This window comes from Engraulis encrasicolus, chromosome 5, assembly GCF_034702125.1.
Source record: "Engraulis encrasicolus isolate BLACKSEA-1 chromosome 5, IST_EnEncr_1.0, whole genome shotgun sequence".
Classification (NCBI taxonomy): Eukaryota; Metazoa; Chordata; class Actinopteri; order Clupeiformes; family Engraulidae; genus Engraulis; species Engraulis encrasicolus.
Window position 1 is genome coordinate 9,115,390 of NC_085861.1, and position 15,474 is coordinate 9,130,863.

The window sequence follows — 15,474 nt, forward strand, 5'->3', positions numbered from 1 at the left end:
CGCTTTACCGCCTTGGTGTGTCAGACCCCTTAGGCTGGCATCGCACCAAAAAAAGGCAGCCTAGTCGCAGAAAAGCAGCAAAGTAAAAGACCGCACTAACTTCCCACTTTCCACAAGTGGAGCCTGCGGCAGTAAAAGCTCTACACAATGCACACTGGATAGACAGGGCAATAGAGGGCCGCTAATAGATTTGTCCAGCTGACTGTACAGGGAGAATGTACAGCGCTGTCAGCAGCTAGAAGCACAGGCCAGCTAAAGGCAGGAGCTAGGCCAGTCGAGATGATCGTACTTAGCTATTGTTGCCACAAAACCTTACGGAATTTGAATAACTAAAATGTTCAAAATGCTAAACATTCTCCTGAATAAAAACTTTGAGATTATCATCAATAAAAAGTCTTTTTACAACAACAAAAAAACTGTTAAAATGTCCTATTGTGTAGCGTTGGGCATGTTCATCTTTGCCCGTTTTGGGCAAGTTCATCTGGCAGCAACATAAATAAACAACAAAACAAGTAAACAAATAAATAAATATAAGCCCAGAAGTGTCCACTGAGAGATCCTGGTTTCTGTCAAAAACACACCACACCACACACTCTGAAACTCGCAACACTGCCTCCATGACGCACAGAGAGAGACTGATGTGTTTTTCCACAATGCCGCCCACTGCTCTTCACACTAGCTGCCAGTGGACCAACCATGCGTCCGCAGAGGGTTGTGGGCAGCAGAATGGACAGCGGTGAAGAGGTCTGGGGCAGCAGCAAAAGCAGCATGAGGAGCAGAGACCAAGCAGTAATTGCTTATGGAAATATTGGCATTGCATTATGCATTATGCTATTTGACCCAACGGAGTCTTGCTGGGGTCAGGGCAAATCGATAGTCAAAACTGAGTATGTTGTTATGGCCTTTATGGTTTTTAACATGGACACTGCGGCTGCTACATGGTGTTTCCGTCAAACAATCAATCCAACATTATGTACTTAGTTTTGGGGCAAAATGACAGTTGGCCATTTTTTGCATACAGTACTAAGTACCAAATAACTGTGTTTAGAGACTTGATTATGCATGGACGACTATGAACACAATTCCTGTATTTAATGTGATAAGAAAACAAGTCTTTCGAAGTTAGTTTTCTAGTTGACGATGGTTTCAATGGGAGACTTGTAGGACCCGGGCACTGTGTAAGTTTTACACAAATGTACACTGGAAGTCAGAATGAAATGTGTGATTAAAAATAAGTAGTTTAATTATTCTCTGTGATCTTTAATCCACTTGCAAAACATGACCACTTTTTAATTCACTTGACTTTCAGTAACTGTCAAGTTACATTCACTTGTCTTTCAGAAACTGACAGAATTTGACAGCTGACTGAATCCATTTTGGGAGGAGTGACTTTACTTTTCTCTCGATTGTGTACTTTGAAAATCCGGCTCACTGTTTCCGACTTCAACACCACCAACCGCCTGCTGTTCCACCTTTAAACAAGAGACACTTGTCTGCAGGAAAGGTCTAATGAAAGAGGGCAGCAAACAAAACCGGCGATCGATCGCTCTACAGGAGCTACTTGGAGAGATCCCTGTCAATCCCAATTGCAGACATTTTGCAATTCACCCGACTTACGCCATCTGGTATCGGGATACCATCTGGGAACCTCCCACAACAAATTTAGGAATGGGCTCCGATCGTTTTCAAATCTGTGGAAAGACAACGGACTCTCAAGGTATTCAGTCGGAGGCGTGAGGAAGGGAACACCTCCACGTGTAGTACGTGAACGCAGCCAGATGATGCAAGTCAGGCTAGATTAGGATCTTACATTTTCATCTCTCCCACAATTCAGCCACATTCGCCACATTCGGCCATTTCAAGATGGCAAACTGCATTGGCTTTAATGGCGTTTAAGTCAGTTGTCTTCGGGAACTTGATTGAATCCCTAAACTCAATTCCCGGTTGAATTCTCGTCCCAAGGTTTTCCAATCAGGCGGCCTCCTCTCCTCTCTTCCCTTCTCTTCTCATCTCATCTCACCTCAGGCCCCGGTTGCCTCAGCTCAGGGCCGATTATCTCCCGCCACCAATCAAAACTTTATTAGCAGAAGGAAGTGCTTACACACGGCTAGATCAACTTCACCCAAGAAAGAAAAGGGAAAGAGTAGTGTTGTCGAAAGTTCACCATCTAGCAAACCTGCCATATGTCTCTGCCTCCCCACCTGTTCTCCGCTCTCCTGCCATTCATTTTTCCTCTTCCTACCTCTCCCTCTCTCCCTCTCTGTCCCTCTACCTTTTAGCTTTCCTTGCCTAAGAGCTTCCTTCAGTCTTTCACTCGCCCTTTGTGGTTATCTGTCTCTGCCCTGCCTTCCTCTCACATGCACTGTTTTTTCCTCTGTGGCTGAGGTGAAGAGAGAGAGAGAAAGAGAGAGAGAGAGAGGGAGAGAGAGGGAGAGAGAGAGAGAGAGAGAGAGAGAGAGAGAGAGAGAGAGAGAGAGAGAGAGAGGCAGAGACACATTTTGAAAGACAGAGACATAATGAAAGAGAGCATGAGCAAGGGGATGGGGCGAGGGCACCAGGGCCATTACATTAATGGCGGCACACTGCACACATTAAGTGATAATTCTGTAAGTGCTGTAAAGTGACGCTCACAACCCCCACCCCACTCTCACCCCCCACCTCCCACCAGCAGCGGTTCTACCACAATTGGGGGCCCTAGGCAAAATACAGATTTGGGCCCTTTTTGAAATACTTCCATTGGTATTTACCATAGAGGGGTTGACTGTTGGGGGCCCCCTACAATGGGCAAATTTGGTGGGGCCCTAGGCAACTGTTTATTGGTAGAGCCGGCTCTGCCCCCCCACCTCCCTACTAACACACCACCTCCCTACTAACACACCACCTCCCTACTAACACACCACCTCCCTGCTAACACACCACCTCCCTACTAACACACCACCTCCCTACTAACACACACCACCTCCCTACTAACACACCACCTCCCTACTAACACACCACCTCCCTACTAACACACCACCTCCCTGCTAACACACCACCTCCCTACTAACACACCACCTCCCTACTAACACACCACCTCCCTACTAACACACACCACCTCCCTGCTAACACACACCACCTCCCTACTAACACACACCACCTCCCTACTAACACACCACCTCCCTACTAACACACCACCTCCCTACTACCACACCACCTCCCTGCTAACACACCACCTCCCTGCTAACACACACCACCTCCCTGCTAACACACCACCTCCCTGCTAACACACCACCTCCCTACTAACACACCACCTCCCTACTAACACACCACCTCCCTGCTAACACACCACCTCCCTGCTAACACACCACCTCCTGCTAACACACCACCTCCCTACTAACACACCACCTCCCTGCTAACACACACCACCTCCCTGCTAACACACCACCTCCCTACTACCACACCACCTCCCTACTAACACACCACTGCTGCTGTCTTTGGCTCTGACCTCAACCTCCTGGCCTCCCCCATCTTAGCAGATGTCCAAGTAATGGACCAGGGCCGCGACTCACCAAAACACTTAGTGAGGATTTTCACTCATGGGTCACGGCTAGCTGTCAGGTGGCTGTCACTGTGTCCCTGCTGCTGCTACTCATGTTGCTGCTGCGCATAAAATCTCAAGAATGCCAGGAAGATGAGAAATAAAAACTCCCAAAAGCAATTATGAAGTTTCAAAGTTATTTGGGAAGCATCATCATTGGAAGCATCATCACATTATATCATGGAGTTGTTTTCTGCACTGAAGGGTAACAGAACTTTGAAACGATGCCGCCTTCTTGCATCACGATACAGTATCGTGACTGCGGCACATCACGATTTCTTAAATTTTATAAAATATTGTTACAGCCCGAGTAAATGCACAAAGCAATAGAATGTAGTCTGCCTCCTCTGCTCAGTTAAACTACAAAACACGCCAGTTAATAGTGGCAGTATTGATTTCCAGTTCCATTCATTTAGTCCAACTAATAAATTCCTTGCTTGATCGAGGTCAATGGAGCAAAGGAGGGATCCACACACGAGCAAATCATACTGATGATCTTGTTATCTTTCAGCTGAAGCTTGTCAACTCGAGTATGGAGTTGCACTCGAGCCTAATGCAAGTTACAAGTTACCTGCAACTGCACTGGTACCATTGCTTACTAGGCACTACCTGCCATTGCTGCTTACTAGGCACTACCTGCCTGCCTGCCTGCCTGCCTGCCTTCACTAGGCACTACCTGCCTGCCTGCCTTCACTAGGCACTACCTGCCTGCCTGCCTTCACTAGGCACTACCTGCCTGCCTTCACTAGGCACTACCTGCCTGCCTTCACTAGGCACTACCTGCCTGCCTGCCTGCCTTCACTAGGCACTACCTGTCTGCCTGCCTTCACTAGGCACTACCTGCCTGTCTGCCTTCACTAGGCACTACCTGCCTGTCTGCCTGCCTTCACTAGGCACTACCTGCCTGTCTGCCTGCCTGCCTTCACTAGGCACTACCTGTCTGCCTGCCTTCACTAGGCACTACCTGCCTGTCTGCCTGCCTGCCTTCACTAGGCACTACCTGTCTGCCTGCCTTCACTAGGCACTACCTGTCTGCCTGCCTGCCTTCACTAGGCACTACCTGTCTGCCTGCCTTCACTAGGCACTACCTGTCTGCCTGCCTGCCTTCACTAGGCACTACCTGTCTGCCTGCCTTCACTAGGCACTACCTGTCTGCCTGCCTGCCTTCACTAGGCACTACCTGTCTGCCTGCCTGCCTGCCTGCCTTCACGAGGCACCACCAACCTGCCTGCCTGCCTGCCTTTCTTCCTGGCCACTTTTTCTCTTCAGCCTGAAGATGCCTGGCAGTTTGGAGTATCTGACAGACATCCCCCGCTCCTCCAGGGTGAATCTCTAATGCTACCTGCTTCAGGCTACTAGAGTCAGCAAATCCTCCATCCTAAAGCAAAGGGCTAACAATCCCCAGCATGGAACTCCTTATCCAACAAGAGACAGACAGATTCATCGATAATTCAGTAACACTGTGTGTATGTGTGTGTGTGTGTGTGTGTGTGTGTGTGTGTGTGTGTGTGTGTGTGTGTGTGTGTGTGTGTGTGTGTGTGTGTGTGTGTGTGTGTGTGTGTGTGTGTGTGTGTGTGTGCATATGTGTGTGGATTGACTCCAGTCAGCTGTGAGGACATGCAGAAGTACTTCCTCCAAGAGGGGGATAGAAAATAAATGAAAAATAGATGAATTAAAAAAAAGATTTAAATATTTGAGATCTGACTTGACAACTCGGGTTCAGATATGTAAATTCTAGAGCTATAGACAACCCCTGAGAGATCGCTTCCACCTCACAAGTCTCGTATCCTCTCGTCACAAGCACACACGCTCACACATGCGCTCACACACAGGTATCCTGGAAAAGCCTCAAGCACTGCACAGTACCAAAGAAGTCTCACAACAACCAGCCTTCACGGACTGAGAAGGCCACATTGAAAAGGCTGTGTTCCATTTCACTAGGTGGGTCAAAGACGTCCAAAAAGGAATTGTCATTCAGTGTAACAGATAACTTCTGCTGACTGTAACTGTAAAAAACCAAGATTTTTAAATTGTTTCAAGGGAATGGATGACAGCCAAGGCTTTCATGAATTCACTGGAAAAATAGATAAATAAAAAGAATCATGTTTTTTTACAGTTACAGTCAGCAGAAGGTATCCGTTACACTGAATGACAATTCCTTTTTGGACGCCTTTGACCCAGGTGCATCTGAATTGCATGTGATTCTGAATGTCGTTTCGGGTCGGGTGCGCACATCCAGGTGACGGACAATAGAATAGGCAGGTGACGGACAATAGAATAGGCAGGTGACGGACAATAGAATAGGCAGGTGACGGACAATAGTATCAGTTGAAAAAGGCAGGTCTGCACTACCCTCAATTACGAATGCAAAGAAGTGGAAAGAGATTGGCAAGGTAAGGCTAGGTCGACACACTGCCAAATGAGATACCCAAAAATATAATATGCATTCTGAATGGAAAATAATAAGACAGAGATGGTGATGAGGATGCCCCAAAATATGACCAAATTACCTAACGAAGGGGAAGGATAAATCTCACACCATCTTTCAGTTGTGGTGACTTACCGGTAGTTGACAGGATTGGTGACACTAATTAGTTGACACGAATTAGCGGTCCGGATCCGGTCTGGGTCTGGACTCATACACACTTCTTTCTGTCCGGACCCGGGACCAATCTGATAAATTGTACTATTTTTGAGGGTTTTATTATGACTTGCTGTTACTTCCACAAGCTTAGCCGTTTGAGCCAATCAAATCTTTAGTTGACCTCTGGCACCATGTCTCTCACGCAACACGGCTGAGTCTGACCATTGCATTGCATGAGAGGCGAACAGAGGAGAACCGTCTCTCAAACTGCACACCAAGCGTTTGGTTTGGTTATTGAATTAACAGAGAAAAATGTGTCTCTTTCATATAAGCACTTCCATACCACTGTGCCTCGTATGCTCTAAAACCACAGCATTTACAATGCACGTCTACAAAGAAAAGTTTTGAAACAATGTTGTCAGGTATGTGACAGACAGCACAGTCACAACATCCAGCTAAATCTTACTCAAGCAACAAAACCAGCAGTTTAACCCAACTGACACCAACTTTATGAATGAGAATCTCCATAAACAAGGACAGGCCGCGGGATTTGGGCAATTACTTTGGCAGATTGGGATAGTTGTCAAGGCGAGGGAATGCAACCTGGCTCTCGCCAGATGTGTGTTTCACACAGTTTCACAAGCTATGCTGGAAATTCTCAGATTGCAAGCAAAATATTCTCCTCTGCACAAAATCGGCTTGCACCTTTGCCTCCCTTTCCCGTGTGTGGGTGTGGGCACTTTTTTAGGGGTAATTGAAAATATAGACCAGATAGGGGAAACTATACCAAGATATTTGCTCTATTTTGCCCAGCCCTATAATGAAATTAGATAGCAAACTCACCACCAATCCCTGCACTAATGCTTCTCAGCTGTCCTATTTTGATATTATCCTATTTGATGAAAGAGTCTCCAGAGTCATGCAATGTGATGTATTAGACACAGGAGAGTGCCCCATTATGGAATTTTGACAGATGTTACAATGCAGAATTGTGTGATAGTAATGCTGTACATAGCGACCATGCTGTATATTGCAACAAAACAGGAGATTTACAATTTGTCTGTGTGTTATACATAGGCTATGTAAAAGTTATATACCTACCCAATATATACACCCCCCTACACAAACACACACACACACACACACACACACTGATGTCTGTTTCAGTTTGCCTCCCCCCCCCACATACAGTACAACATGAAACCAATCTCATCCTCCGTGAATAAGACACAGCAACACGAGCTTTAGCCATACTGTTGCAATAAGTAGATCTGTGCTCAACTCGTGTTTTTATGGCAGCCAGGACAACGAATTACTGAATTTGTTCACTGACTTGCAGATTGACAAAATACAAAAAACACTCTTTAATCCAAGCTGCCATAAAGATTCACAATAATAGAAAGCAGTCATGCTACGCAGTGCACAGTTTGATGTTTATGCATTACGAATTATATGTAGCTATTTTGTTTTTCATGTATGAGTGATGTGGGTGTGTTCTGAAGTGACAGTTAAGCCCCTGGGGGACCATAAAATATACTGTACTCTACTGCTTCCAACACCTAACCCTGCCCTCAGCATCATCTCCTTGACACTCATGCAGACCGTCACATAGAGCTTGAAGTGCAACGATGCATCTATTGTATGTGACCTTGGGGACATCCGCAGCAGCCAAGTAGGATTTTATGTGTCAAATACAGTGTATGTGTGATGGGATGGTGCAAGGGCAGCATATGGCAACATGTGTAGTATTTACCAGAGGTCAGTGAAGTAGATCTCAGCCACGGAGCAGAAGGCTACAGCCACGTCTTTCCCACACACGGCAGGCCCGCCTTCCGAAGCCATAGCTGCCGCCCCTTCAGCCACAGCAGCCTATGAGAAGAGGTAATTAACATACATACATTAAAACAGTGTTAACATAAAAAACACATGGTCACTGATGGGTAGCTGTATTCATTAGTTCACAATCCAGAGCCACATATTCTAAATGACATATTCCAATCTGGCAACACAGCCTGGGAGCCGGCTGACACTTCACGTGTCCAGGTACCAGACAAAAGTAGAGACACGACACAAGCATTGAAATAGGTAACCGTCCAATCTGGCAACACAGCCTGGGAGCCCGCTGACACTTAATGTGTCCAGGTACCAGACAAAAGTAAAAAACGAATTATTCAAGTTATAATGAAATAAGAAATATACATTTTTGCCCTTTTCTGTGCACACGATGCAGGCATGGCTGAGGTGGGCCGCCCGGTGGAGACTGGAAGCGGGGCGGAAGGCCCTTTAGCATGCCTCATTGGACGCATTCAGGCCGACTGAGAACCGTGCCGGTGCCTGTTCCCGCACCTAATCGCGGACCGGCGATTCACGACACAGATTTTAGTTCGCGAACCGTAGAGTTGGTTTGCATTGCGAACCGCAAAATACTTGCTTTTTCTCGGCGAACCGTGACGACAACGTGGCCGTCAGCAGGTTCATCCGGGTAACACAGTCACTTGCGGAAAAATGTAGAGCCTGGTATGAACACGGGCGGTTCGCAGATGAGCCCTTAAGTACCGAACGCAGCGGGTGCGGGTGCGGGCACTGGCACCGGCTCCGTTCTGGTCAGCCTGAAAAACGTCATTGTGATCCAATCGGGGAGAGCAAATCAAGGGGCTAGGGGGTCACTAATGCAATCAAAGTCAGCAAGGGAAGAGAGTGTTCAACTGTGAAGCCATTACTCTGCTGCCATGCCGCCGCCGCCGCCATGAAATTCTAATGGATTTACTCGTGTTCTATAAAATAAAAAAAATCTGCAAAAGCCTAATGGAACAAACGTCATAACCCGTGCACAGGGAGGGTTAATGGCTTCACAAAGTGTCTGCTGTCTGGCCTTAAAACCCCATCTTGATTTGTCTTGCCTCTCACAGGCTAATTCTTTGCTGAGCTCAAGTTTATGCTTCAATTCTGAACCAGGTTATAAGAAGAAGCAGAAAGTGCAAAACACAGCTGAACTCAAATAATAAACCAGCAGATAATGGGGCACAAATTACCCATCCAGCACTTTTTTTTACTTCCCTGCAAGAGAGAATGACTACTTTTATCGAAAACTAGTTGGGCAAGTTTTAAATTATATGAGGCGATTTCTCTTTGTAGCTCATTATTGTCATCCTTCAACTGTGAAACCGTAAAAACGTATTGTCTGAAGTAGGTTTTGGTTTAGACAGGATTGCTTTAATTTCTCAAGCTGCATTTAAAAAAAATAATGAATCAAATTGAAAACTTGAGCCCATTAAATTGATGAAAATGATGTGAAAATCCATTCACCAGACTGAACTGATCAAGCATGTTCACCTTAGCTTCCACTCAGGGCACAATAATGCCAGAAATGTCTCTGTTCTGCCTTCTGTTCTGTGGGGGCCACTGCCAGAGAGTGTGTGTGTGTGTGTGTGTGTGTGTGTGTGTGTGTGTGTGTGTGTGTGTGTGTGTGTGTGTGTGTGTGTGTGTGTGTGTGTGTGTGTGCGTATGCACGCAACTGTGTGTGTGTGTGTGCGCGTGCATGTGAGAGTGTGCACGTGAGTGCATGCGTGTAAGTGTGTATATGTGTGCGCGCGCAAGTGTTTTTGCGTGCCTGTACATGGATTGATTATAAGACTCATTTGATCTGAAGCAAATTAGGGTGCTATCGATGAACTGTACAATAACCAAGGGGGCTGTGATTATACTAGTGGGCCACTGTGTCTTGCACCCAGAATCAATACGGCACAGTCAGGAGGATTTTGGAAAGTGAAGCAATATCTGTTGTTTTGGCTCTGTTCTCCAGTGCATGGTCTTTGAAATGGGAGAAATAACAGAAAGATCACAGCGTGCCATCGCCCTAAGATTACAGTGCTGTTCTCCTAAGTTAAGAACTGGAAAAGAATTTCATTTTAACCACAGGTATCAAAAAAGAAAGAAATAGCTTGAGGGAATATCCCTCTTTTTCTCTTGCTGTAGGGTCAAGTCAGATAGTTATTCTGGTATGTGACAGTAAGTACAAATGTTAAGGCAGTTAAGCATTTTCTTCATTTTTTTGTTATCAACAACACAAGATTGTTTATGCCAGACTTGTCTGCATGCTGTCACACAAGGAAGATGAACATTGCACAACATCTAGAGCAAAACGAGAGGTGGGACACGAAACCCCGTCACGGTACAAAATAACAATCATTCCTAGCACAAAATCCAATTTTAGTTGCTGTCCAAACTGCTCAAAAACGTCTAGAAAAAAATACACCAACCTAAACTGGCAGATTTTAATACATTTCTACACTTTCTTCTCATTTAACCACACTCCACACAAATGGAAGAACACATTGGCCTGTCATCAAGCATTACTGCCCCAAGCTCTTGACGCAAACCATCTATTTCCTCCTCCTAATTCATCTGTTCCTCAGCCAAGACAAGAGAAGCAGAAGGAGAGAAGGAAGGAGGAGGAAGAAGAGGAGGATGAGGAAAAGGAAAGTTGGATGAGAAGGAGGAGGAAGAAGATGAGGAGGAGGAAAAGGAAAGTTGGATGAGAAGGAGGAGGAAGAAGAGGAGGATGAGGAAAAGGAAAGTTGGATGAGAAGGAGGAGGAAGAAGAGGAGGATGAGGAAAAGGAAAGTTGGATGAGAAGGAGGAGGAAGAAGATGAGGAGGAACAGAAGAGGAGAGGATGAGGAGGAAAAGGAGGGGAGGAGGAGGAAAAGAAGAGGAGAGGACGAGGTGGAAAAGAAGAAGAGGAGGAGGAGGAGGAGGCATCCGTCTCCCCTAATGAAATTCCCACTAATGACAGAGGAAAGACAAAAGGGGGAGACGGGGGAAATGGGGGAAGTGAGTGGGGAGAAGATCGAAGAGGCCGGGGGACAGACGCTGTGCCGCCTCGCCCTCGCCCTGCCCCGCCCGCTGCCAGATTGGTGATTGGATCCCACAAACAAGGAGAAGATAAACACTTCAGACAGGTAGCCGTCACTGACTCCCACTATCTGCCGCATCACCCCCAAAACAATAGCTGACAGATGCCCTGAGAAAGTGGCTGACGTGTCGCCAGGAGGAGGAAAAAGCTGATGTGCTTCACTAAAGGGGAAAAAAAATAATTAAAAAAAACCACACACCAAACTGTACCTGGAAAAAAAACTCTGCCATACAGCCAAGAGAAAGGACAGAGGCAATGAATCCATTTCAAAATTACATTTTGTTTATATTGCATTTAACTTCTACCAGATTCTTTAACAATACAACGGAATGGGGAAAATAACACATAACTCACAAAATATAGTTGTAATTAAAAACTTAAAGTTTGCAAACTGTAAAGCCAATACAGGCCACACCACCGTATTCAACGGTGATCTCGGCGCTCATAGCCAAAGCAGTCGGAACACTAAACGATGACAAGTACAACACTGACCCCTCCTGTTCAATTTCTGCATTACAACAAAATATAACCTATTCAATCACATTCACATACAATCACCGCACGAGTAAGAAAAAAAGACCTAGAGAAAAGGAAAGTCAAACAATTCAATGTCAATGTCATATTAAATGTTTTAATCTTTTTCCACTTCTTTTTTCTTCCTCCACATAAAACCAAAGTAGAAGGTTAGAAATTAAGAATGACCAATTAGTGAAGAAGAGCATAAAGAGTATAAAACACCAGTACCACCTTGTAGAAAATGTGTATGTGTGTGTGTGTGTGTGTGTGCGTGCGTGCGTGCGTGCGTGCGTGCGTGCGTGCGTGCGTGCGTGCGTGCGTGCGTGCGTGCGTGCGTGCAGTATACACTTACGCTTGCAGTCTGTGTCTGCAGGGCCCTGATCATGATGTCGATGCCCTTGGTGAAGTACTGGATGGCCTCCTGAGCTGTGTGGATTTGACCCAGGTACATGTACTTGCCATGGCCCTCATCTGGACTCAGCTCCACCGCCCGCAGAAACACCTGCACCGTGGTCAAGGAAAAGCCTTCCTCACTAGCCAGGCCGCACCCTCCTAGTAACACAACACCTTCAGCGTTGCTTCTAGTCAGGCCAGGAGCAATACAAATATCGTTTCTGACCTCCAGAAAAATTGGGAACTCCTCCCACTTTGACGGGAAGCAAACAACCAGTAGCAAACCAGTAGCAAACATTGGGAAATGTTCATTGTTATGCTCTTGGTCAGACCAACTGTCAAAGAGATTTGAAAGTCGATGATGATCTGAATACCTCCTTTCTGCACTTCGGTATGAAGCATTAAGCACTTCCTGTGGTGTTAAAGTTGTTGTCGACTTGTAAGCTCATGTTTTTAATGACTGTTATATAGCTCGTTTCCAAAAAAAAAAAGAATATCATCAGAATATCAAACTGTATTTGTTGCCCTAATTCCATCAAAAAAGTTCAACTAGATAATAGATGCATTACCCACATGTTAAACTATTTAAGGTATTTATTCGTTCATTTGTGCATAATTTAGGCTTGTTCCAGGGCTGAATTTTTTTTTTTTTTTACATTTTCGAAACTATGGCGGCCATATTTAAACTATGGCGGGCCGCCATAGTTTCCTCAATGTATGGGAAACACTGGCTTCCAGGGCTGAACAAAACCTAGAATAAAATAAAAATAGATTTCCGTATAGAAGTCAATGGCCATTCACTCCTATTACCAAACCTGATTTAATGGTGTGGCTGGGTGCCTGTGGTATTTTATGGGAGATTTGGAAACCCAGAATACCGGTCAGCTTTTCAGTTGCTGTCAAGTCGTCGTTAATTTTGAGTCTATTGTCCCTGAAATTCTTCTTGATAACATCCCATTGATACCAAGACGTGTGGTTATCTATGGGGTATAATCAAGAGGGAAATGAGGGTCACCAGATCTAAAAACAAACAAACAAACAAACAAAAAACAGCTGGTTTGATGTGATCAGAATTCCTTTTCTTTTTTTTTCAGAAGAAAATTGAGATTTAAGATATAGTTTAACAAGATATAGTTTAATAAGTAGGTCATTAATCTATAATCTGTGAAAGCTTCACATATTTTATAGAATTATGGAAACTTTCCCATGATATTCTAACTTTCTGGAAAGGAGTGCAGTGTGTGCAACTATGTTTTCTCTGTCTTGCAGTGAGTCTTATGTGTGGGCTGCTTGACTCCTTAATTTCCTTTGGGATCACTAAAGGAATTTTACTACTCTACTATTAGGCATCTATTTTATACTACCTGCATAGTATACCATCTCACTCCACCACAGTAAAGTGTCATACCATAAAAAGTCAAAGTTGACTGCAGTCAAGGAGACAGATAAGTAGAATGTAAACCAATGTATGGTATACCAATGTATGGTATACCATTTATACAAATATCTCAGTGTAGCACACACCCACTAGCATGCACTGCAGTCAAGGAGCCAGCTTTAATTTCCTTTGGGATAATAACAATTTAGTAGCACAACATGATGTCAATCACCGCGATTCACAGTTGGATCTCACGCACATCCATATTAAGACGGGTGCAGGGTCAAAACATAGGCAAGTTCAAGCAAAGGCAAAGATGAACTGGACACCAATAAGCTCCTTTTTAATCCATTTTATTGTAGACCACTATTGCCTCTTTTCCACTGCCGGTTCTCTAGTGGGCCTACAGCTCGACACAGCGCGACTCGGCCACCATTTTTTGCTTTTCGATTGGGCAAGACACAGTTCAATCGAAGACCAAAAAGTGGCGGCCAAGGCGCGCTGTGTCGAGCTGTAGGCCTACCAGAAAACCTGCAGTGGAAAAGAGGCAGACATTACAGAAAATGGACTAAAAGGGAGCTCATCCGTGTGCGGTCCATCTTTACCTTATCTACCACACAAAGTCAACAGAATGCCTCATCAAGACATTGGCAATGGAAGCACAACCAGATGACACTATACGGAAACAAGAGTAATACAAATGGTTGATTGATTTATGATGCTAATGTAAACGATCAACATTAAACCATAAGTAAACCCTCTTTTTTATATTCACGTCTCTTCTAAAGGCCTCGTCACGTTAACACATCTCTTCAATGTTAGTGCATGTCTTAATATGTACGACACAATGACAGACCTATTTGCAGACTAACCAAAGGTTGACCACAGTAAACAACCGACACAGCCGTCCCACAACCCACATCTGTTCCCTCAGCTGAAGATTACCTTACACTTAGTTGTCACTTCTCCAAAGCATGCAGGTACAGGACATTCAAATTCCCTGGATCATTGTGATGTAACGTGCCCTGCACTTCAGTTAGAGATAGTGGATAATACTCCTAGAATTTCTGCTTCAGTCATGAATGGAATGGGAGTCGTTCCCGCAACCTTCTTAACTATTGGCTGCCTCAAAGAGATACACAACTGATGGCCAAGAATACCAACAGGAGTAACTTGTTCACAGCTGATGGAGACAACAAAAGGATATTTGCTTGGCCTTGTCCACCTCGCCCATCTCCGCATGAATATTGCCCATCATATCCAGGACTTCCAGGTTGGTAGGCTCGATGTCCAGGGCCCGTTGGCAAAACATGCGGGCCATTTTAAAGTCGAAGTTGTCCATGCTTTCCTCTGTCTGGGGGTTGGCAAGCAAATCAACATACATAACGTTACGTTACTACATCCGTTATAGAAATAACAGTGATCATAGAGCACTTAGATTACACGACCAAGACTCAACATACCTTTTCCAGCAACTGTTCAACTGAATACTTTTCTGAAGTTTTCTTTTTTGCCTTTTCGTGCATCTTGACTTGCATGCGCTCCTGAGCCGTCAAGGCAACTAGACCAGCTCCGACTACAAAAATAAAACATTATATCAGTGTGGTGATGGGAAGATATGACATATGTTGCAAAAAAACCTATTGACAATTGCTGTTGACAGCCAATCAACACAATACTGATTGTCAACATTATACACAACAGAAACCAATGAGGAGCCCAGCATTTGCAAGGACGCATAGCCCTAACATTTTAAAATTACCTATTTATAATTGACAGTTGTATGATTTTAAGTTAAGTTGTATGATGTACGCCAACTACTATGTCTGGTGGTTAACATGTTAGCTAGCGCCAGCTAAGTTGAAATGAAGTTTACAAACCTCCATTTGAACGGCTCTTTTTGGGCTTGTTCCTCTTTTTGCCTTTTGCTTGTCCTCCCATGGTTTCAGTAAAGATTTAGGAATTGGGTCAATAATAGAAAGCTGCTATGTGTGGAGTATTAACAGGGCAAATACTATTCTTTAGCAGCAGTTCTGGCAGCAAAACATTCAACTGCGTTTTCCTCCACAGTGAGCAGGGCAGGCGTGCATTTCCACGTGTGCGACTGCAACT

The 15,474-nt window shown here is 44.9% G+C and overlaps 1 protein-coding gene across 1 annotated transcript in view; it reads right to left on the reverse strand.

The window, feature by feature from the left end:
* Positions 1-15,449, reverse strand: part of si:dkey-12j5.1 (uncharacterized) — a 116,615-nt gene extending 101,166 nt beyond the window's left edge. The window contains exons 1-5 of the mRNA XM_063198625.1: positions 15,243-15,449; positions 14,826-14,938; positions 14,570-14,716; positions 11,944-12,093; positions 7,915-8,030 (exon numbers count right to left, since the gene is read on the reverse strand). Of these exons, the coding sequence (XP_063054695.1) occupies positions 7,915-8,030; positions 11,944-12,093; positions 14,570-14,716; positions 14,826-14,938; positions 15,243-15,303 (587 nt within the window). The 5' untranslated portion in view covers positions 15,304-15,449. The remainder of the gene's footprint in view (positions 1-7,914; positions 8,031-11,943; positions 12,094-14,569; positions 14,717-14,825; positions 14,939-15,242) is intronic.
* Between the last annotated feature and the right edge of the window lie 25 nt (positions 15,450-15,474).